The sequence below is a fragment of the Fundulus heteroclitus genome, unplaced genomic scaffold (genome assembly GCF_011125445.2).
Source record: "Fundulus heteroclitus isolate FHET01 unplaced genomic scaffold, MU-UCD_Fhet_4.1 scaffold_58, whole genome shotgun sequence".
Taxonomy (NCBI): Eukaryota; Metazoa; Chordata; class Actinopteri; order Cyprinodontiformes; family Fundulidae; genus Fundulus; species Fundulus heteroclitus.
In genome coordinates, this window is record NW_023397011.1 from 188,042 (window position 1) to 212,464 (window position 24,423).

Below are 24,423 nucleotides of genomic sequence, written 5' to 3' on the forward strand. Positions count from 1 at the left end.
TTCTTCCCACTGTCGCTTCATGCTTGCTCAGTATGAGGGATTGCTGCAAAGCCATGGACAATGCAGACGACTCTTCCTGTAGCTCTACGCTTCTTCAGGAGTGAATGCTGCTTGTCGGGACTTTGAAGCAATCAACTGATTCCCTTATATAGGACATTTTTGACCAATCTGTATAATCTGACTGATTTTGACTTTGTAAAGTGCCTCGAGATGACATGTTTCATGAATTGGCGCTATGTAAATAAAATTGAATTGAATTGATCCAGTTAACTCCAACACAATATATGCACCTTTCAGTCCTGGCTATCTGCCTGACACAACAATGATTTTAAACTAAACTAAGCAGGGCCTTTTAATAGAACTAGGTTAGATATGCATTAAGTTACCCTCTGTTTTTTTATTTTATGCAGTTTTTTCTATTTCATCTAGTTTTTCTATTTTATCCTACTTTCCCTCCTTGGAACAAAAATATTTTTGTTACAAAAACTTAACTGCAAATGCTTATCTGTATTGAAGTGGTCAGAGGTTGCATAAGATCAGTGTATCTAAATGAAATAATGAATCCCAGTGGCACAAAGCAATTCGGCTTTGTGAGAATGCTGGATGTTCCAAGTTATTTACATACTGAGATAGGGTGGCGTATGTGGGCAAAGGACATATAAAACACCGTTTACAACCTGACTAAAATACCTGGTAATATAACAAATCCTGGTGAAAAGCTGGTATAACATAGCTGGCAACTGTTATATGTAAAATAGAGAAATCTCAATACTTTTCAGCTAATAAGAGATAACTTAACAAATTAGTTTAACCTAAGAACTGTGTCTGGTAATGAATAATATTTGGTTTAGAAACAAGACGTCTCACCCAGAGCACCGCTGTGCATACCAGAGAGAGGCCTGTGTAATAAACCTGTCACCCCAGGAAGTCCGCAACTGATAGTAACTCCCAGTTTGTAAATTTATGGCATGGAGTTGTTAACCAGAGAGACAACTCACAGAAACCTAAATGTGAGTGTAGCATGTGAAAGTATTCCCACCCCTGTGGAGTCCCTGCTCATAGATGAGATGATAAAGTACACCTTCTGCTGTTTAATCATGAGCAATACGGTCCTGGACATAATAGAACCAAACTCATGTTTAAAAGGAGCATATCAGTTACATAGCAAAAGATTCAATAGATATTAGTATATTTACAAAACAGCAAACCTGTACTGCTGGTGTATACTCAATCGGCTGCCTTAAGAAATGTGTAACCATCTCCTGATTCATTTGCCTGGGAGCTCAAAAGATAAAGAGAAAAAAAAAATATGAGAACACAGGCCATCCAGATCACATCCCATTAAAGTTATTCAGTATTATACGGCTAGAACTAACTGTCTGTGTTTTACCTTAAAGATGTTATTACCAATCTGTGTGGCTCCGGAGATGGACTCAGATTGACATGCAACAGATCAGGCAGAAAGGAGATTGGAGTTTAGACTTTGCACTCAAAGCTTCCATGTGTGGAAGTAAAGGACACCAGATGCTCGGATGTCAGCATCTCTTCCCCCATGTGCTGGCTCTGCGAAGCACCTCAGTGATAAAGTCCCCTTTTCACAACTCAGTCTGATGGAACAGGTGGCTCCAATGTGCACAGAAAGTTCATCCAGTCATTCCCCCTGACAGCTTGGGATCAGCACTGTTCATGGGCGTTGGCCACTTTTCCAGGGTGCGTAAACATTGTTCATGGGAGCGTTATCCCCTTGCTGGGGTACTGACCTTCTGGATGTGAGGTCGTATTGGAACTATCAGGCCGACCTGTTGGTGATGTGAAACAGTCTCTTGCCCAGGACCCATCGTAAGTAACTGTAGGTGTTCGAAAGGTTGTAACATGTTCACCTCATCTTTTCGGTCCTCTGCTCCTTCCCCCATGTCTGCGCTGATTTGTCACAATGCCATCCGAGTCCATGCTGCAGAATCCACAGACCTATAATGAACTGAAGGACAAACAGAGCAGGAGGAGGTAGCCCCCCTCCTTTAATTAAATTAGAGACATTGCTAGGTGCAATCTGCTGCTTACTGTTACTCCCCCTTTGCTTAGTTTTGGCTAACTGTAAATGTAGTATCTTTTAGTAATTAACAAGCACAATCGTTGTCCTTCTCCCCTCCTTTTGAGTCACAGGCGTGTATCAAATTTTGCCCCAGCGAGCGTATCAGGATTTAAATCCATCAGCTGAGATACTGAAGAGGACATGCTTTTTAACATTACTCTAAATAATTCACCCAAATTGGACTGATTTGTTTTAGGATCCACACCTATGTGTTTGATCCATCCTTTGGATTTTTTCCAGCAGATGTTGTGAATCCCAGTCAAACTTAGGAAGCTCTGCTGAAATGTATAAAGAAAATGCTGTGTAACTACATCTATCAAGAAAGAAATTATAAAAAACACAAAAATTACATCCTAAAATGGCTCTAAAATCAGATTTAAGTTCAGCCAGCCACGATCGATCACCAGCAACGATGTTGAAAAATGTGTTCACCAGAAAGTGCATATCACCAAATGAACAAAGAAAAAAGATTCCTCGGCCCCTAAATTACTTTGTAACAAGGGCATCTACATTTTGTGGGACTATAAAAATGTGGTTACATATAATGAATACTTTGGGGACCGTCCTGTGATTATCCCGTAATATTTTCTGTTTCTAAGAATTTCTGCTGCTCTGCAATATCAATATCTATAATAAAATTATGCAAGCCATAAATATTTGTCATAGATTCATCAAGACCAGCTGCTTCATTTGAGGTTAACTTCAAAACTGACTCAAGACTAAATGCAGGGCTAACAAAATCTATCAAATCAGCAGCAATTTCCTTTTGTCAGCACAATTAAGGTACATTTTAACTTTAACTTTTAACTTTTAGTTTTGCTCAGGCGTGTGTTTCTCCCAGATCTGCAATGAACAGCTGATAGCGTGCTATTTCCTGCTCTCTGTTAATCAGCTAGATTTAAGGCTGGTATATTATATTCATATATATGTATTATAACTAGAGCTATCAAACAATAAAAACATTTCAATCACTAATTAATCGCAAATTATATTTTATTTATAACAGTGTAAAAGCTCATTTAGGCATTTAAATATGCTATTTTGCAATAGATGACACTAATGAAGATTATGCTCTTAAAAAAAGGTATCTTCCCTTTTTTATTTTTTATTTTTTTCCCAATTTTAATGCCTCAAACAGATGTTTAATGTTCTCCCAAATTGCCAACAACTTTTCCAAACTTCAAACCTCTTTCTAAATTTTAGGCCACAGTTTAAAATAAATTTTTTCTCCAAAACTCACCAAAATCCAGCCGGCCGTTCTCTCCTCAAATGTAACTCACCCATCACCCCAAATCACTTTTCTCCGTTCAAACTGCTCCTGCACTTCAACAAACATCATTAATGCATCAACCTTTTTTCCAATGATTTCCAAATTCCCTTTATCTTTACCCATATATTTAGCCAGATTCTTGCTCCATAATGAACACTTTTAACTTAACCAAATGAAATCTGCTTCACAATCACTTATCTCATTTTGAGGCCCACCCACGTGGAGAAATTCACACTCTTGTGAAGACACACACACACCAGCAGAAACACACACAGAGACACCCACACCCTGCAGAGCCACAGGGCTCAACCAATCTCTCCCTTTCTCATATTGTGGATCCTATTTAAACCGAGTTGTACAAAACATGACAAACATTAACATAAATACAGACAGCTGGCTCACAAAGAGGGTCCGCTCTGCAACCCTTCCTTTCATCGGAACGTTTTCTCAAAATTCCTCGTCTAACCGCCGTGCATCTGAACATCGTTCTGATGCTAGAAAACAATTCTATTGTTCTCCTGGGGCCCCTTTAAAATCTCTTTCTTCTATAACAGTTCACCATTTTAGGGTCTTACTGTTCTTTAGCCTCAACCTTTAAAGATGTTACGTATCCTTGGCCGTTCCTATTGCTACGTTTCTGTGGAGAGTCTCCTTTCTCCGAGACAACGTTTCATCTCAGTCCTAACTATCTCCAGAGCCCGTCGACCTGGAGGGGGGAGCGACCAATCTCCGAGACTATTTATTAGGCCCGAGCAGCGAAGTCCTGCGAAGGCCTATTGTATCTGTAGTGTTAATTAGGCGCCTGCCATAGCATTTGAAGTGCACTGCCTCCCATGCAAATGCATGGAGGCACTTATTACTATTCACCTCTAAACGGTCTCTTTATTATTAAAATTCCTAATTGTTTGACGATTAATGCGGCCTGAACCGTAGCGTGCACCCCCACAATATAGGTATCCAAACGTGCGGCTCGGTCGGGAATAGTGTGCTATTACTTTTATTGGGGTTTCGAGTTACCATGGCAACAAAATTAGGGAAAAACCATCCCCGAAAAAACCCATTGTAATCAATGGAGTAAGGGAGAAAGAAAGCCTCAAAGAAGCCTCCAAATGGCCATTTTCAACGCTGTACTGTATTGTCATGCTTTCACCTACGAACACCGTTTAACTTCCATTTTGTAGATATATCTGTGAACTACTCAGAAGTGAAAACGAGATGTGGATATCTTTTATCATCTCTTCACACTTACTCTTTAAAGCTCATTTCCAAAAATCAGCGAAATCATCGTTTATAATGAAAGTCAATGACTAAATTCTCCAACCGCCGGAGTGGCCCACTCTGGCTTTTTTAAAGATTTCACAATTCCGAACAACTTGAGCTTACTCGCTCAATTTTTACTCTATGTAGACAAATTATACATCAAAACGTAGGTATTTTTCTCAGGATTCAGGAAATGTAACCCTCATTGCTGATTTTTCGCAAATCACCTCAGAGCGACACGAACCCGAAACCTTCCCCATTCATTTCCTATGGAGCGGTTTTCAAAAATGAAACCTGAAAATCAAAAACATCACATGTTTTTGCATCATCGCTACTTCTAAACCGTTTGATGTACAGGCATGAGACTTTCACACATGAATGTCCCGACCCTTCTGGCACTCACAAAAAAGGAATTTTGTGGATAACTGTTACGGCTTTTCCGCAGGAACAATTTGTTCGGGAGTAGCGAATGTGCAAAATCCTGAAAACGCTTTGGAGCTGCATTCTTCCACATCATCCACTTTTTTACATCGTCGCTGTGCCTACACCGATTTTTGTACAAACATAAAAATGAGCTTCATAGTCCTCAAAAGTCTGCTGATACTCACAGTGAAATAATTATTTTGATATCTCTTATACTTTTTCAGCTAGAGCGATTTGTTCGGGACCGTTTTTAGAGGATTTCTGAATTTCCATAAAAATCCCTGTTATATCATAATTTTTCACGCCTTTATCAAAATATTTCCAGCAAAAACCAATAGCTTGTCTTCTTTCACTATCCGCTACAAAATAAACGCAGAAAAAATTACGTCTACCATTTACGGATCAGGAGATATGGAGCGTTGTTCGAGGCAAAGTATTCCATTCTATTCCAATGAGGCAGAGTCTGATCAAAGTGTCTGCACTTCAGAGAGGCCAGCTGCAGGTGTGAGTGAGTTTCCATGACGACGGACCTATGCTGGCCAGAGGTTACTACAGGTCAGGGACAGGCTCCATTCGGATAGAATGGCAACTTTCGACGCCCACTGCAGTGGCTTTGATGAATGTAGGAATCTGAAATTCGCACAGTCACTTCCTCTTAACCCCCCTAGGGCCAAAACCAAAATTCTCAGAGCAGGCGGGCGTAACGCAACCCTCCATTCCGTATGGCCCCAATGTCTAGGTATGCGCGGCGGCGGGCGGGTGCAGCGTGGACCCGCACGGGAGAGGGCCGTAAAGCCTGCAGCGGGCGGGAGGGGAAAAACGGGAAAGGTTCACGCATTGGCCGCGCCTGCGCGTCTGTCGAAGTGGCGTGTTTTTGGGAGGGGCCAGGCGGCCGAAACGTGGACTGGCCGTACAGGACCCATAGATTCCCTTTGCTGCTGGTGTCGGGCCTTCGGCGCCACCAACCTGTCGGAGAGGGGATGGCGCCAGAGCAGCAGGGGGCGGGAAGGGAAAAACGGGAAAGGTTCGCCCATTGGCCGAACACGCAGGTCCGTCGAAGTGGCGTGTTTTTGGGAGGGGCCAGGTGGCCGAAACGTGGACAGGCCGTACAGGACCCATAGACTCCCTTTGCCGCTGGCGTTGGGTCTTCGGCGCCACCAACCTGTCAGAGAGGGGATGGCGCCAGAGCGGCAGGGGGCGAGAAGGGAAAAACGGGAAAGGTTCGCCCATTGGCCGAACCCGCGCGTCCGTCGAAGTGGCGCGTTTTTGGGAGGGGCAAGCGGCCGAAACGTGGACCGGCCGTATTGGACCCATAGACTCCCTTTGCCGCTGGCGTCAGGCCTTCGGTGCCACCAACCTGTCGAAGAGGGGATGGTGCCAGAGCGGCAGGGGGCGGGAAGGGAAAAACGGGAAAGGTTCACCCATTGGCCGAACCCGTGCATCCGTCGAAGTTGCGCGTTTTTGGGAGGGGCCAGGCGGCCGAAACATGGACCAACCGTACAGGGCCAATACGTTTCATTGCCTGTACGTTTCATTGCCTCTGGCATCCGGCATTTGTCTATACTCAGTCAAGCACTCTAGCCCAGCAAGAGTGGCTCTTGCTGGGCCAGAGTGCTTGACTGGACCCCCCCCCCCCTCTGGAGGTCTGCCTTACCATAGGCACAAGCCACCATACCATAGGCACCAGCCACTATACCATAGGCACAAGCCACTTTACCATAGTCACGGGGCACTCAGAAAATACACCACTTATTTTAATATAATGTTAAAATTATTATTTAACCTGTTTGCAAATATAGCTTCCAGACCCCTAATGTGAAATAATAAAAAAAAATAATCTCCCACTTCCAGGCTGGGGGTGTCTCAGTCAGAGACCTCTCCCCAGGAAGAGTGCCTCTCGCTGGGTAAGAGTGCTGGAATGATGCCCCCCCCCCGTGCTGGAGCTCTGACAAATAATGGCTGAGGCTCACTTTGCTCCAGAGACTAGTCTGTCTGTGCCCCTGGTATGGCTGAGTAGAGCTACTCCTGTTGAGTTCGTATCAACCCCATGCTGGAGACAGAACTAAAAAAAAATGCCACTTATTTTAATATAATGTTAAAATTATTATTGAACCCATTTGCAAATATAGCTTCCAGACCCCTAATGTGAAATTAAAAAAAATATATTTATCTCCCACTTCCAGGCTGGGGGGGTCTCAGTCAGAGACCTCTCCCCAGGAAGAGTGCCTCTCGCTGGGTAAGAGTGCTGGAATGGTGCCCCCCCCCCCCCCCTGCTGGAGCTCTGACATACATTAGGCAACATCTCTAAATGTTTGGTAGAGCAGGTTACAGTTTGTAACCCCATTAGAACACATGCTCTGAAGCACTGGGAATGTGGGAAATGGCACTACACAAATGATGAGTTTTTGGCCCAGATGTGGTGAGGATGAGTTGCTAAAGGAGGCCAATCTGATCCATGAACTTTGGTCACGTTTGGTGACATTAAGTATTGGCACCCCTTTTTGAGGCACTTCCCAGTACAGGTATTGGACCAAAGTGCAGGCTTTGAATTGAAGAGATCGTAGGTTCGAATCCTGGTGTGGGAGACTTAGAGTTTTATATTATAATCCCCACAGTGTGTATATCAAAACATGTGTTCTGATCCCATGAAGTATTTTATATACCACCCGCCATTTTGAATTACCATGGCAACGTTATAAATGACATATTTTCTCCCTATTTGAGGGACATCCCATTACAGGATTTGGACCAAACTAATAGAGTACACTCACCCGGTGATACCAAACACAACCATGATAGCGGCTAATGGTTACCATGTTGCTATTCGGAAGTAGCTCTAGGAAGCTCGTACAAACTTCTGCTTGACAGAGTTTGTACTTCCTTTAGAGGGAAAGCTGCACAACAAATCTGAGCCATGTCGGATAAAGCATGTCTATTTTATGACGTGTCAAACATCCCTTTTAGACCCTTATTTGCCTCTCCTACATGCTGCAGAAATGCTCCAAAGACACTAAAATCACACATTCACCTCAGTACCTCACATGATAAAAGTTATGATAATTAAGACAGAGGGCTGCAACAGTGATGGAGTCTCCATGACAACGCTGCTAGCCAGAGGCTCCTAGGAGTCCATTGACTTAACATGGCACCTTTTAATGGCCGCTGCGGGGGATGTGAACACCGTAGGAACCTGAAATTCGCGGTGTTACCTCCTGTTTCTATTTTTGACGGTACGGTACGCACCATGAGGCAGGCGCCTTGCTAAATTTCTTCAGAAAGTTTGTAGTTATTATTATTCTGCCCCCTTACAGAGGGGCCTTTTTGGGGGCTTTATCATTTTCAAAAACTTACCAAACTTTGCAGATGCATGGTGACTATTTAAAAGTTTTGTATTTTAAGGTCGTGACAAAAATCTAAAGAAAAATGCCTCAACGGCGCCACCTAGAAATTTTCAAAGGACCCTTTGCTACTCGCTTCATCATTATCGTAGAGACATGAAATTTGGTACAGTTGTAGAGCTCAACAAGATGCTCAGAATTTACAATTAATGTCATAGTGCAAGTATCACAGGAAGTCGGCCATTTTAGATTGAAGGTCATAATTTGACCTCATTTTTGACGTTTATAGCATTGGTATTAGATCAAACTCATCCTAGAGATTTTGAGCGAGCGGCTTGAAACTCGGGCAGTCTGATCATAAGGCATGGCCAATTAAAAGTTATCAAAACGGTAAGTTTTTGAGCCTGCTGAAGGGGCGTTAGCAGGGGTCGAAGTTCACCTATTCGCCACAAAAAATAAAACTGTTATATCTCCTACACAGAAACACACAGGGGGACCAAACTTTCTGTGATTGATCATCGGGTGTCCAACAAAACCCAATGATCAAATAATGACATAATTTAGGCCACGCCCCCTGACAACAGAAAGTGTCATGTTTTGCTGTAAACGGTTGCTATGTTACCCCTCTGAGCTAATCAACATGAAACTGTGTCCAGAGACAGAAGACATGTTGGTGTGTTGTGGATTCCAGCCCCAAGTGGATTCGATGGAGCAGGGCGGTGTGGCGGCGTGGCGAAGTCACCTCAAACGCCGCTGCCATACGTTTGGCTCTGAATTCCACAGTTTTCGGCCGAGCAGCCTAAAACTCGTTTGGATGCATCCTTATCCACCCCCCGACAGGAATCCATAACAAACTTTGGTGGGCATGACCTAATTTCTCTATAGCGCCCCCTAGAATATTTTAAATGATCAGCCCCAAGCCATGCTTTAAGCTATTCAATTCAGTTCAATTCAATTTTATTTATATAGCACCAATTCATGAAACATGTCATCTCAAGGCACTTTACACAGTCAAAATCAATCAGATTATACACATTGGATCAGATTATACAGATTGGTCAAAAAATTCCTATATAAGGGAACCAGTTGATTGCATCAAAGTCTTGACAAGCACCATTCCCTCCTGAAGAAGCGTAGAGCCACAGGGAGAATCGTCTGCATTGTCCATGGCTTTGCAGCAATCCCCCGTACTGAACAAGGATGAAGCGTCAGCAGGGAAAAAAACTCCCCATTCACAGGAAGGAAAAACCTTAAGCAGAACTGGACTTAGTATGAACGGTTATCTGCCTCGACCGACTGGGCGTTACAGAAGACACATCTAACAGAACGCCAGACCAGGTGTATCTACTATGAAGAAAAAGAGAACAAAAAAGTTAAAAGCATCAATGACAACAAGCAATGCAGAATTGAAGAACAATAGACCCTGATGTCCTCCAGTAGCCTAAGCCTATAGCAGTATAACTATAGAGGTAGCTCAGGGTAACATGAGCCACTCTAACTATAAGCTTTGTCAAAAAGGAAAGTCCCAAGAGCCAGCTTCTACTGGAGGAGTTCAAGTATCTTGGGGTCTTTTTCAGGAATGAGGGGAAGATGGAGCGGGAGATCGACAGGCGGATTGGTGCAGCGTCTGCTGTGAAGCGGGCACTGTACCGGTCCGTTGTGGTGAAGAGAGAGTTGAGCCAAGAGGCGAAGCTCTCGATTTACCGGTCGATCTACGTTCCTACCCTCATTTATGATCATGAGCTTTGGGTCATGACCGAAAGAACGAGATACTGTCTCTGTCTCTCTCCAAGGTCAGTCGTGTCTTTTCTCTCTCTGCAGCTTTTACCCCTCTCCTGCTTTGCTATGTCTTGTCTTTCTGAGCACTTTCTTCATATCAACCGAACTCTGAAAAACATGGATCTGGTAAGCTGGTCTCTCAATAATATTGATACATTTTTTTCGACGGGTAGGCAACTGAAGGGGGATCCGTCCGGTCCTGATTTGACTTATTTTGTGAGATACACCCTAAATTCCTGGAGGAAAACGGTATGTCTTTCAACCTTGTCATTCCTGGATGTTTGAAACTTTCACATTTGGATTAAGGATACTGGGATCTCTACTTATTGTTTTTTGTGGATTTTTGAAGTATCGGCAAATACAGCGGATGTCGGAGCCATTTGGCCATGATCAGGCTGCCGGCTGCATGACGCGCTTACTGTGGCTGTGAACGGACAAACCTGGAAGGTGGCTGTGCTGGAATGCAGACTGGCTTTGGTGGTTGAACTGAAGGGGAGATGGGATAAAATCTGGAAGTGAAGCGCGAAAAAGCCCAATAATTTGGAAAATTGGATTTACCATTTGGAGCCAGCAAAAGACTTAAAAGCTGACAGGAAAGGCAGTGCAGCTTGTCTCATAACAAATAACATATTTGGATTCCCTCCCTATGTCAACTCCTGGATTGTTATGGCGGAGATTGCTCAGAAAAGCCCCCGGCTACCCCCCTCCCCCGCTAACACCTGGATGCTTTCTAAACTGTGGGCTGGCTGATAACATCAAGGACAATGGCCTCTGGAGAGTGTTCATGGAGATAAAACACTTTTGCCCAAACACACACGCATAACTGATACTCATAAAACTGATGAATTACGCACACACGACAGGTCTCAAATGTTTACCTTCTGCATACATGTTGTGTTGTGTTATTTGTGCTTTTCGTGCTATGAGGGTTTTTTGTGTCGGTTGTTTGTCTCTTTATTGGTGATAGCATAAATTGGCAAATATCTGTCTCTTTTTTTTCTCCCCCCCCTCTTTCCCCCATGTTGTTGTTCTTCCTTCGACAGATTCAAGGACAGCGCCTCGTGAACTCCGTGTAGGCGGGGTTCGGGGCTGTTTGGAGGAATGCAGCCTTGACGGCTGCGCTGAGATAGCAGCAGCCGACTGGCTGCGTTCCTTGGCAACGCAAGGCCGCAGTCAATCGTTCCCCCAAATGTTTGTTTGTTTAAGTGTATGTGATGGACGGTTGTACTGGAACTGATTTTTCTATTGCAATGCAAATTGTAATTGACAATAAAATTTGATTGATTGATTGATTGAGATCCCGTATAAAAGCGGCCGAAATGAGTTTTCTCCATAGTGTGTCTGAGTTCTCCCTTAGAGATAAGGTGGACTAAGAGTAGAGCCGCTGCTCCTTCACGTCGAGAGGAGCCATTTTAGGTGGCTCGGGCGTCTGGTTAGGATGCCTCCTTGACGCCTCCTTGGTGAGGTGTTCTGGGCACGTCCCACCAGGAGGAGGCCCAGGGGAAGACCCGGGACACGCTGGAGAGACTATGTTTCTCGGCTGGCCTGGGAACGCCTTGGGATTCCCCCTGAGAGGGACGTAGTAGGGAGGCCCAGAGAGGGACGTCTGGGCCTCCCTACTAAAGCTGTTACCCCCACGACCCGACCCAGGATAAGCGGAAGACGATGGATAGATGGATGGAAAAAGGAAAGTTTTTAAGATTAGTCTTAAAAGTAGACAGGGTGTCTGCCTCACGGACCAAAACTGGGAGTTAGTTCCACAGGAGAGGGACCTTATAGCTAAAGGATCTAACCCCCATTCTAGTTTTAGAGACTTTAGGATACACCAGAAGACCTGCAGTCTGAGAGTGAAGTGCTCTGTTAGGAATTACTAAAGTTGGTACAAACATACACATTTGGAATATTGCTAAAGTAACACTTTAGCAATTGAAATATTGCTGAAGTGTTACTTTTACATTATTACGGTAGACAAATGTGTGACAGCTTCTGCAGTGGCTGGCGACCGGCGGTGCGTGAACCCCCGCGGTGGCCAATAGGTCGGAGCAGCGCTTGGCTGTGAGGGCTGATAGACGCCGCTTGCGGCTTTAATTTTCTTTGTTTTTTATCGTTTTTAGTTTTTTATTTTATTTTTCGACAGTCTCACCATCTAAGTTTCTCAACTGTATGTTTCTATTGTCCTTCTTGTACAGCCTCACCATTTAAGGTTTCTTGGCTGTTATTCTCTTTTATCGTTTCTATCTTATTTTACGTTTTTCTGACGTGGACATGCACATAAATCCCATTCAGTCTTTTCTCGGTTTCAACATAAATTCCATTCAATCCTCTCATATTAATAGCTCTTTTAAACCTCTCATATTTTACAAAGAAAGCTTCTCATTTACAGCAACACTTGATTTAGCCTACATCTAATCTTTAGCCAATAGGAGAATCAAAATCTCCTTACTTTTTTTCGGGTCAACCCTGTTTTGCTGTAAGTGATTATTTCTTCATGCCCAAATTCAAAAGGTTCCTCCACTTGATGTCAAATCCGGGTCACAGCTAACCATAGTGTCAATTCAGTAGTATTGGCCTAATCCTGCTTCGCTGCTAAATATATATATATATATATATATATATATATATATATAGTGCTGTCAAACGATTAAAAATTTTAATCGCATAATGTCGATAGTTAACTCGAGATTAATCGCAAATTAATCGCATATCTTATCCTTTTATTTCTGAAAGTGTAATAGCCTGTTTGGGCATTTTAATATTAATTTGTTATTTTTCAAGCCCTTTTCAGAATTGGAATGAAAACATCCTGGTGCCAAATGTTAAACTCTGGACTATAATGGCTAAATGACTAATCATGACGACCTGATGTTTACACAGTGTGTAAACAAATGTGTAAATAAATACTTGTTTTCTTGCCGATATATATATATTTTTTGCCTATTAAACAAAGATAGACATGGTATTATGCATAAACATATAAATTAATAAAAATTGTACATTTCAATAAAGTCATGAGTTTTGTTCATTTCTTCACTCTCTCTCTCTTTCTCTCTCACATCTAATTCTGAGCTTTCACACCAACAACAATAATTTCTTTGAATATTTTTGCTTGCTGTTTATATCCATATTCATAGAGTTTAAGCCTTGAAAAAGGTTTTAAATTTCCAGGTCATTCGTCTTACACTTTGCTTGCAACTGGGCCAGGAGTTTAATACCCTGAAAGAGACTGTTTAGCAACTGCTTAGTAACTCCAGGTCCTTCGTTTGGCAACGTAATTCAGCCTTAGTCTCAGGTCTCAGGCAGGTCTCATAATAACCCCTATTTCGTCACTTATTTTAGAGCCCAAATAAGCGATTTCACTTTCAGAAACCTGCCCAAAAAAAACGCAACCCGTGACTCATGAAATTTAGAAGCGCTTTTAGAAAAAAGAAGCCCAAAGTCGCATGTGTCCGAGGGTAAAAGAAACTTTGCGCTCACTGTTGTGAGCGCAGTGCGGGTCTGTTTTGCTACAGTTTTCTAGCACTCTTGAAACTACGGAAAGCGCCAAGGGTAAAAGAAACACAGTCCAGAGAGCGCGGCGGGGGGGGGGAAAACATTAGGGAACGGTGTGTGTGTTTTGACGCGCGATTAACGGCGACAAAAAAATTGTCGGCGTTAAAAAGGGTTTACGTTAACGCCGTTAATAACGCGTTTAACTGACAGCACTAATATATATATATATATATATATATATATATATATATTACACTTTCTGTTGGGGGCGGGGCAATGAGAAGTTTCGTCTCCCCTATACGACATTGATTAATCTGCGTTATTTTTTTTAATCTGTTAATTTTTTTAAAATAATTAATCGAAATTAACGCGTTATTTTGACAGCCCTAATATATATATACTACACTACATTTTACTGAGTAATGTAGTGTTTCTATTGTAGACTTCTGTAGAAGCAAAAAGACTCATGAAACCATAATTATATTTTACCATATTTAATCTAAAAGGCAGAGAAATGCTTCAGTCCTAGTACTGGTTTCTAACACAACAACGCTGATGTCATTTCCGGACATCCGAGAGAGAGAGAGAGAGAGAGAGAGACGGAGACAGAGAGAGTGAGACTCAGAGTGAGCCTCACGTTTATCCTTCACCCAGACCTTATATAGGATCAGTTGTGTTACACCCATTCAGGGGTGTTTACAGCATGATAACAGTGTTCCGTTCATCACATTGGTGAACTGTATATAATGCAGACGTATCCTAGCTGACACGTTTCCCCTAATCAGTCATTCCGTCCAATCTAATTATGTCAGGCTCTGGCCTCCAGAGTCCATTTATCTGCGATCTCCATGGTAACCAATATTGCAGTCCAGTCTATGCAATAACATAATCGCTTACACTATCTAGTTAAAGGTGATAGAACTGGAATAAAATGAGTATGTGTGTGCTGCATTTTCAGAGGTGAAGGAGTACCAGCGAGACATCCTTCTTCCTGTCACCACTCAGTTTCCCAGTCAGTCCTCAATGGTGTCGTCCATCTTGGAGCAACACACGGCAGAGTTGTCCAACACTCAAGAGCGGGATACCGAGTGGAAGAGTCAGGGACTGCTGTCCCGCCTCACGCCACAGGTTAGGGCTACAAATATCATAAAAGGACACCACGTCCACATTTTAATAAAAAATTGTGAAAGTTTTTTCTGTCGTGTTAAATCCAAATATTCCTCCCTAATCTTTTTGTGTTCTGTCATTACATTGCTGTCAACTGCCTCTGTGTCCTTTAGTATATTAGCTGTGTCAAGTGTGAGCATTCACTGGATTGAGACTTCTGACTTCACCCCTCTTCATGGTTTCAAGATTGATTTAGTATATCTAAAAAAAAATACCTTGAAATCTTGATCAATAATTTTCGCTCCTTTATGTCTCATACAAAACAGGTGGTAATAAAAATTAAAAAACTAAAGCTGAACTTAGATTTTTTTATTTGAAATTAAGTCATGTTTTTGTTTTGAGTCTAAATATAGACTTGTCTGCCACGTATGTCTTTGCTTGACTAGGGAGATGTAATTTGTATGAATCATTCGTCTAAGCGTTGTAAAGGTTTTACCGCAACCTGTTGCGGTCCTCCCAGTTCGTTACCCTGGAGATGTGATCTTCTTTTATTGTTGACTTCTTTAGTGAGAAATTACTCTTGAAACAGAAACTACTTTAACATATTTAATCTAACAAGCTAAAGGAATGGGTACAGCTTCAGTACTGGATTGATCACAATGCAGGAAAGGGTAAAATCAGGAAGTGAGAGCGACCCGATTATCATTTACTTCAGCTATATATAGAACCTAGAGTGTACACTCCCATGCAAGGGAGTGCACTGTATGACATACGTTTTCCTTCCTGATATTGGTGGAGAATATCTCACCATATTCTGGAAGTGACTATGCTGACCCATTTTCATTTATCAGTCCATTCAGTCCAATCTAAGTATGTCAGTCTCTCAGTTCTCAGTGTCCGTGAGTTATCTGTTGATTCCCAGTAACTGTTTTCTGCAGTTCCAGCATCTGTAATCTCATCATCTTTAACAGTGTTTAAATTCTCTTGACACCGTCAACCATGAAGCTTTGAGATTCATCTCAAACCTCAATAGTTTGACTCATAATTGTATGTTGTACTCTACTGTTGGATGGCCAGTATTTTCTGTATGATGATTACTTAAAAAAAAGGTTAAAAAATAAAATAACTGGACTTCTTACTCTGAAGCTGAAGACGTTTCAATTCCCATCAAGGACGCTTTCTTAAATCAAAATGTCTGGAGTAGTGTGGAGTTCCAAACTTTAAAGACCTCCCAATGAGGCCTTGTTAGAGCTTAGATTTGCATGTAGATTAACCTGGAACTGATTGCCCCTCACAATAGAGAGTCGTAGGGCTCATCGTTTGTCTGACTCACAGGAGAAATGTTGTGATCACATGCATGGAGGTGTGAATTGGGGTGAAACTTAGCAGGAAAAAAAACCTATAGCTATTTTGTAAGTTTTTGAAAGTTGAAACCTGAGTCCTCCTCCTCTGTTTAAAGTTGTTCTTTCTTGCTTTACATAAATTGCTTTCATCACCCATCTCTCAAACCATCTGTCTTCTTTGTCCAAAATGTGAACATTTTGGTCCTCAAAAGAGTGTGCTTTGTCCTTGAGGTGCAGGTGGACGGCTGAGTCTTCTCCTGAGGAGGTAGCTCTCCTGTGTTGAGCCAGGCGTCTGTGGTGAGGCAGTTTGGTTTCTCCAATATAAACATCCGAACATTCCTCGTTGCACTGAACTGCATACACCACTCCACTCATCTCGTTTGGGGGTTTGGTCCTTAGGATGGACCAGCCTCTGTGTTAGGGTCCTGTTGGGTTTAAAATGTGCTGGGATCTTGTGTTTAGAGAAAATCCTCCTGAGTTTTTCAGAGATTTCAGCAACATATGAGATGACAATGTTTTTGCTCTTGTTCTTCATGTTCTGTTCTGAGGCGTGTCTTTTGGATTTCCTTGCCGATTTGACAAAAGCCCAGTCAGGGTATCCACAGGTTTGGAGAGCGTGTTTGGCGTGTTTCTGTTCCTTGTTTTTCCCTCCTCAAAAAGAAGGAGGGAAATCAAAAAGAAGATATTGGTCTGGGTGAGTAGGTTTCCTGTAGACTTCAATGTTGAGGCTTCTATCTCTTTTCATGCTCACCAAGCAGTTGAGAACAATGTAGCTTGTTGTCGTGGGCATCCTCTCTGGTAAACTTGATGTTGTTGACCACTGAGTTGATGTGTGGTGAAAGCTTCTTCTTATTTTGCCTGGATTTTGACCCACGTGTCATTTACATATCTGATCCAGTGGTTTGGTGGTGTTCCTGGATGGTAAGCAAAACCTCTTTTGGCTTCAGATTAGAAGTCCAGTTGTTTTATTTTTTTAACCTTTTTTTTTGGATTGATCATGACCTGGATGACTGAGAATCTTTACCAACTGTGTGAAGATTAAACTATTGATGTATTCTTTTTAAAGCTATCCTTAGCCTTTCCCCTTATATCTAATATCTCACTTTATCAAAAAAGGCATATTACAATTCAAAAAAAGTAAAGAACAAAGCAACTGGACTTGTTTTCCGTCGATGAAGACGTTTCGCTTCCTCTCCAGGAAGCTTTCTCAATTCAAAAGGTCTAGAGTAATGATGAGTACCAAGCTTTATTCTACTGCCCAAACAAAGGCCTTGTTTGGGCATGGCTTAGATTACATGCAAATTCAACCGTAACAGGTCCACCCCTTAGTAATGGGCGGTCGTTAAAGACTTTAAGCCAGCAGAATGGACCGAAACTGGTCCACTCCTCTGTAACAAGGAGTCGTTAGGGTTGTTATTGGCTTGGGTTAAAGGAGCGACATCAAGTTACAAGTCCAGTTGCTTTGTTTTTTACTTTTTTTGGAATGAACATGACCTGGATGACTGAGAATCTTCACCAGCATATTACAATTGTTCATAATATCTAAGTTTCATTGTGCTGTCTTGCACAATGACAATAAACAAATTCTGATTATGAAAATATTTTACTATTGAAGGGCTTAGGTAAAAAGCATTCAAATACTTTGCCCCTTACATGGAATCACCTCAAGAATGAATAAACTTGACTCTCTGTGTTTAAACAAATGTATTATTTTTTTAAATAAATATATATTATAGTATAGTATATATAGTATTATAGTACTGTAGGTACACCTGGTCTGTTAGCTGTGTCATCATCCAGGGGAGACAGATCATCTGCTATTACCATATAACATAGAAATGATTCTTGGATCAATGTGTGCCTCTGTGCTTTTTTGTCTCTGCTCTGTCTTCTGTAACCCCCAGTCAGTCGAGGCAGATGACTGTTCATACTGAGCCTGGTTCTGGTTCTGCTGGAGGTTTTCCTCCCCGTTAAAGGGGAGTTTTCCTCTCCACTGTTCATGCATTCTCAGTATGAGGGATTGCTGCAAAGCCATCAACAATGCAGATGACTATCCACTGTGGGTAGGACATCTTCCCCGACATGGAGAATGCATTCTACCGTTTTCCGGCTTGATCTATTTTGTTGTCTATTTTGCTTTATTTTTCTTGTGTTTTGTGAAGCACTTTGTGATCTTATCAGTAAAGGTTGCTGTATAAATGAAGAAAATTATCTTTTGGTTTTTGATACCAGCAAAGCCCTCCAACAGCATTGTCTTGCAAATTTTCTTTTCCAATGACACAATTTGTCCCAATTTTTCCCATATTTAATTTTATGTGTTGACAGTGGATGACACGACCAAAGCTAAAACTATTTCACAGACAGAAAACAGGATTTTGGTTCCAACGAGGTGATTCCCAGAGGTCAATTAAAATCAGCCCAAGAATGATGCACTTCTCAAATCCTGTTTTAGGTCTTTAATGGAAACAATATAAGTGTCAAGCTAAAACAATAAATACTGTATATGGTAAAAGTCACTGTATGAAATGAGTGTAAAACAAAGAAGGAAAAATCCGATTAGCTGCTGATATTGTTTTCTTGCATGTTTTTGAGCAGGAGTACCATTCTAAGAAGCTGACACGGCTGTGTAAACGCATCAAGGAGCAGCTGCGCTCTGCTGCTGCCCCATCTCCTGAAAGTGTCTTCAGTGTTTCTCGCTCCACCTCTGAACTGTCAGACCTTCTGCAGACCTTCAGAGGCTCTGGGCAGTCTGATTTTATCCTTAACAAGGGTACCCATTTCACACATACTCAGAAGTTTACCTTTACACAGGTGAGGAGCTCTGCATGAATAGACAGCGTTGAAACTATAGACCTCTGCAAAATTAGTTTATTGCTAACTTTTGTGTTGGTTTTACAGGAAGCCGCAGCTACAATGACCTCAGTCAACATTGGGCGTCAGTCAGGGAGTGAACCCCAGCTTCAACAGCAGGAGGAGCTAGCTTGCCTCCTGCTGCAGTTTCAGCAGCTCTGCAATGATACCGACCAGATAGCAGCAGACATGAAGTACATGAGAGTCACTACTACTCAGGTATTTCTCACATCTTTAAATTTTTAATTCTTCCCCACAACTGAATTACATTCTTACATTAGGTTTGATAATTTTGTGATTATTAAAAAGGGATCATTGGGGACCTTCAAGTGTGATACAAACCATGGTACACAACACAGATAGTATCACTGGACAGTAATTGTTTGATATACTATAGATCACTAAATAGGGCTCTGACCAGATCTCTTGGCACAGATCCTAATATTAAAACGTGGCAACATTTCTCATTTAGTGCTACCAGAATTATCGTTTCACGTTTTAGCAAATATTAGATTTTGATTATTAACAAAAGCATTAATAAAGTTAAAATGTTTTCTTTTGAATAAACCAAAGGAGTTCTTCAATGAATAATAATAATGAGGTAGTATTTTAGAACAGTAGGTTAAGGAATGAATTTGTGCAGTGACATTCTTAAATAGTAAGAACTACACACATACACAGAATAAACACAAACAACTTCTCTCCATATCATTTGAAATTAACACATTACTTCAACTTTTACAAAGAATGAGAGTCAATAAAAACTCTATGACTAGACTAGCGACGTTGAACTAAACTACCATGGTAAATAGATGGATGGTGAGGAAAAACTGAAAATTAACTAATGGAAAAATAACAATGCAGCAATGTCACAATTACACGGAAGCGCATTGCAATCACCAAAGAGAGAAAAGAAAGAAAGAGAGTATGAGATCCTGATCTCATAATTATGAGAAAAGATATAACAACAACATAAGGTTGACATAATTATGAGACCATGCTCTCAAGATAAAATGTCATAATTATAAGAAAACATTATCTCCTAATTAAAAAAAGAAAAGAAAAGATCTTACGAGTATGAGAAAGGTTACGGAGAGTCATTGCTGACCAAGGCACAAACTGCAAGAAAAGAGGACAATGACTGTGCTATTGGATTTGATATGCTTTTATTTCTTCCTATGAGATACAGGGAAATATTGAGTTTACGCAGTGTGGATGACACTTATATTGTAATAGAAATGTGAGGCAGAGAATTATACACGGCAATCTTTTGACTTTGTATTTATTTAGAATTTAAGATATTCTAAAGGGAATTGGATGTCTGTAGCTGTGGTTTACACTCCGACGTTTCCTTCTCCAGGACTCCACGGCAGACTCACTGCAACTCTACAATCACACCACACCACTGCACAAGCCTGCATAACAAAACACCACAAAGGGAGCAAGCATTGGCAGCATTGCTAAAAAAAAAATTCTCTATTCAACTTCCGTATACTGTATTTTATAAAATACAGTATACGGAAGTTGAATAGAGAATTTTATGTATTTTTAACTCTCTTCGTGTCTTATCTTTTTTATCTCTCTCATCTTTCTCACTATATTTATCTATCTTTATGTCTCCCTGTTTATCTTTTTTGTTAATTTTTCTGTCTCTCCACCTTTCAAACTTTAATCCATTGTATTGTTGCATGTCGGGGACAGGGCACGAAGTTCTTGGGCTATTTTGTATACTCATACCAATTCAATTCAGTTTTATTTATATAGCGCCAATTCATAACATAGTATGTCATCTCAAGGCACTTTGCAAAGTCAAATTTAATCGAATCATGACATATTGGTCAAAAGTTTCCTCTTTAAGGAAACCCAGTGGATTGCATGAACTCTTGACAAGCTGCATTCACTCTTCATGAAAGAGCGTAGAGCCACAATGGACTGTCGTCTGCATTGTCAATGGCTTTGCAGCAATCTCTCATACCAAGCATGCATGTAGCGACGTTGAAGAGGAGGACTCCCCTTTAACAGGAAGGAAAACCTCTAGCAGAACCAGAACCAGGCTCAGTGTGAACAGCCATCTGCCTCGACACACTGTGGGTTAGAGAAGACGCACAGAAGCACACATTGACCCAGGAATCCTGTCTATGTTATAGGGCAGCGGTTCCCAAACTTTTTTAGCCGCGCAACCCTTCTGTGTCGCAATCGGGTTGACACACCCCTAATCCCCCACACCTTAAAAAAATTAATAAAAAATTGCAACAAGCTTTTTTATATAGCCATATTAAAGGCGGCATGATTAAAGGAAAAGTCCGGTCAAAATCAGAATTCAAACTGCTGAAAGTACTTTAAATCTAAAATTATTATATACTGTTCAATAAATGATAAGCTTTTATAATTAAGAGTAATTTTAATTTGAAGGTCCTTTTATGGGGGCAGCCATATTGGTGAAGAACAGTACTGGCACCTCCCAGTTTGTGACCTATCGGCTGTACAGCAAGTCCCAATGCCCTATCTGTCCCCTTGTAAATAAATGTCAGGTTTCATGCCAAAATATTTTTTTAACACCTTATACAAAGATAGACATCGTATTAAGCATTTAAATTTAAATTAATACTAATTTTAGTAGGGACATAAAAAGACAACAAATAAGCATTAAAGTACTGTTTATGGGTTGGGTTCTGCAATATTAGAAGATGAGTATAAAACTCATCTTTAGAACCAATCTCTGCTCAAAATGGTGATCTGCATCGCCTAATCTACTTTTAGCAGTTATCATCAGTTATTGCAACCGTGAACTGCAGAAAATACGGACAGAGCGGCTCTTTCTGAGTTTTCTCTCTGCTGCTGTCAGGATGAGTCGCAGTGCGTTATGAGGCGGAGGGATATTTTGCCGTCACTTTGTTTGGACCCCTAACAATCGACTTCTCTTTCAGAAACAAGCCCAAAAAAACTGCAACCCGCAACTCATGAAATTTACAATCGACTTTAGAAAAAATAAGACCAAAGTTGCATATAATAAGTGGGCTTTGCAACAGTGAGCATGCTTTCTAAGTGTGTCGTATCCCTCCGCCGCTCTGGTTGGTAAACAAATGTTCCAGCATATTCTACATAAAAAAAAAAGAATAACGTACCGAAAATCCTCGCTCTCATGTCATGTTCAGAACATTCTTCTTCGAAATGTTGGCTGCATATGACGTGTTTTCCCTCTGGCCAGAAGCACGATGGCAAATCCTCTCTCTTCAGGTAGGTATTCCAACAAAAGAACCCGGTGGATCATGAATGGGAAAAGTGAAAAAACTAATGTTTTTTCCACTATTACCCGATGTATTGTTACATCCAACTGCCAAGCATGTGGGCATTGTTGCTTCAACAATAGCTCTCGCGAATTTCAATGGTGAAGTCCTCTGGAAATCTGAAATAATTGTTGTTAATTGCAGCTGTGTACAACATCTCCTATTGATTTAGCTTTTAAAGCGCAGTGCCTCACCGTACAAAGATGTCACAGGATGTGATGTTAGGCGGCCATTACTGCCCAAATATGGGCAGTAATGGCCGCCCCCATAAACAGTGATCCAGACGACAATTTATGCTTTTATTTTCTTATTGATTAACGCTAAATTCATTAAATAACCACAAACATATTTGTTGTAGTTATAGCTAATGAGCCACTGATTTTTCCTTGTTGACCGGACTTCCCCTTTAATCATGTTCAAATGACCAGGACACATAACAAAAAAATAAAAATTGCAGTTGCAGTTACAATACCACAACCATCATAACACAGGTTATGGAAATAAAATTAGAACAGAATTTTTATTAAATTGCAATAAAGTTACACACAACATCCCCAACAGGATCTAAATCTGAGTCTGACACAATTTACAGCGCAGCATATGAAGCAGTTTAATTTGATTTGTATCAGTGAGAGAGAGAGAACGAACTTTGATAGAGATGCATAGAGCAACAGTAACAGAGCTCTCGATAAAGCTGTAATTAGAGAAATAAAAAGTTATTCCCTAATAGTTTCACAGCGGTTACATTCAGCAGGTAAACAAGCCCATGGCAACACACCTCAGCTCACCCCCACCCCAGATTGACAGTTTCCCTCTCTGAATATGCACTAAAACAGCATCTTTAAAATGAACTGCGCCTATCTGAATCACATTATCCAATGAAAAGTAATGCAGCTCTGCGTGAGCATAGTCAAGAAATCGCATCTACCACCAATTTTCCCACCAGCAGCAGCGGCGTGGACATGACTTGCGCATCAGAGAGAGAGAGAGAGAGAGAGAAATTTTGTGATTCCCACTCATTTTCTTCTCCCGGATCCATCACAATTCTCTCCTCTGTTGCCTCAGATTCTTCACACTATCTTGGTTCCTCTCCCCCTTCATCACTAACTTTGACCTTAGAAGTCTCACTTGGCAGGTTGCCTGATTTTAGCCAATTGAGAATATTTGCGAGGATGAATGAAGTAGAGGCCACTAGCTATGTGCGCATATACAGTACAATGTGTAGAAGATAACTTATATATTTCATTTTAAAATGAAGCGCAGAAGACTTCTTCTAAATAAATAAAATTTTCATGTGAATACACATTGATTTATTACATTCTTTTTGAGTTTATTTAGACATATTTGTTTGGGGGAAAAAAACACTAATTGTGCAATTATCATACTGCCTTTTGTATCTCGAGCAACCCCTAGTGGCAGCTCGCGCATTCCTGTTATTGGGTAATGACTGATGATCTCCTACTGTTCTCCAGTTCTGTTAGCTGAGTAAGAAAAGCCTGAGCCTATAGCAGCATAAATACAGAGATAGCTCAGGATTACCTGAGCCACTCTAACTATAAGCTTTATCAAAAAGGAACGTTTTAAGCCTGGTCTTAAAAGTAGACAGGGTGTCTGCCTGACAGACCAAAACTGTGAGATGGTTCCCAGGCCAGCTGACAGCTTTGCTAGGGCCCGGGACAACACAGTCTTTTTGCCCCCCCCACCCCCTCCCTACACCTGCCGCCACCACACACCCACCACACACACACACACACACACACACACACACACACACACACACACACACACATACACACACACACACACACACACACACACACACACAAAAAAAAGTCAACTTAACTGCATACTTCATGCCCTGAAAATCTCTGTATTTTATACTGGATATTTTCAACCCATCTATTGAATTTAGTGCATTAGTTGATCTTTTCTTCATCAGAGAACAGCAGCACTGCAGTCAAACTATGGCCTTTTTTTGACCTGCTGTATATTAGCCAGTCCCTAACAATTTTTTTCCCTTCCATTGCAGGAAGTAGAACATGTTAGATACTTTGGGAATTCTCTGCCCTCTAAATCTCTGAAAAAGGCTTCCTTTTTGCCATTAAACGCACAACAGTCACAGATACTTTTGACATTTTAGCTTGATGTATCATGAAACTGTTGACCTTTCGGGTTTTGTAATTTT

The 24,423-nt window shown here is 41.3% G+C and overlaps 1 protein-coding gene across 1 annotated transcript in view; it reads left to right on the forward strand.

The window, feature by feature from the left end:
* ccdc22 (coiled-coil domain containing 22) overlaps positions 1-24,423 on the forward strand; it is a 72,805-nt gene that overhangs the window by 31,533 nt on the left and 16,849 nt on the right. Inside the window, exons 6-8 of the mRNA XM_036133127.1 lie at positions 14,610-14,779; positions 18,697-18,912; positions 19,000-19,170. Coding sequence (XP_035989020.1) covers positions 14,610-14,779; positions 18,697-18,912; positions 19,000-19,170 — 557 coding nt within the window. The remainder of the gene's footprint in view (positions 1-14,609; positions 14,780-18,696; positions 18,913-18,999; positions 19,171-24,423) is intronic.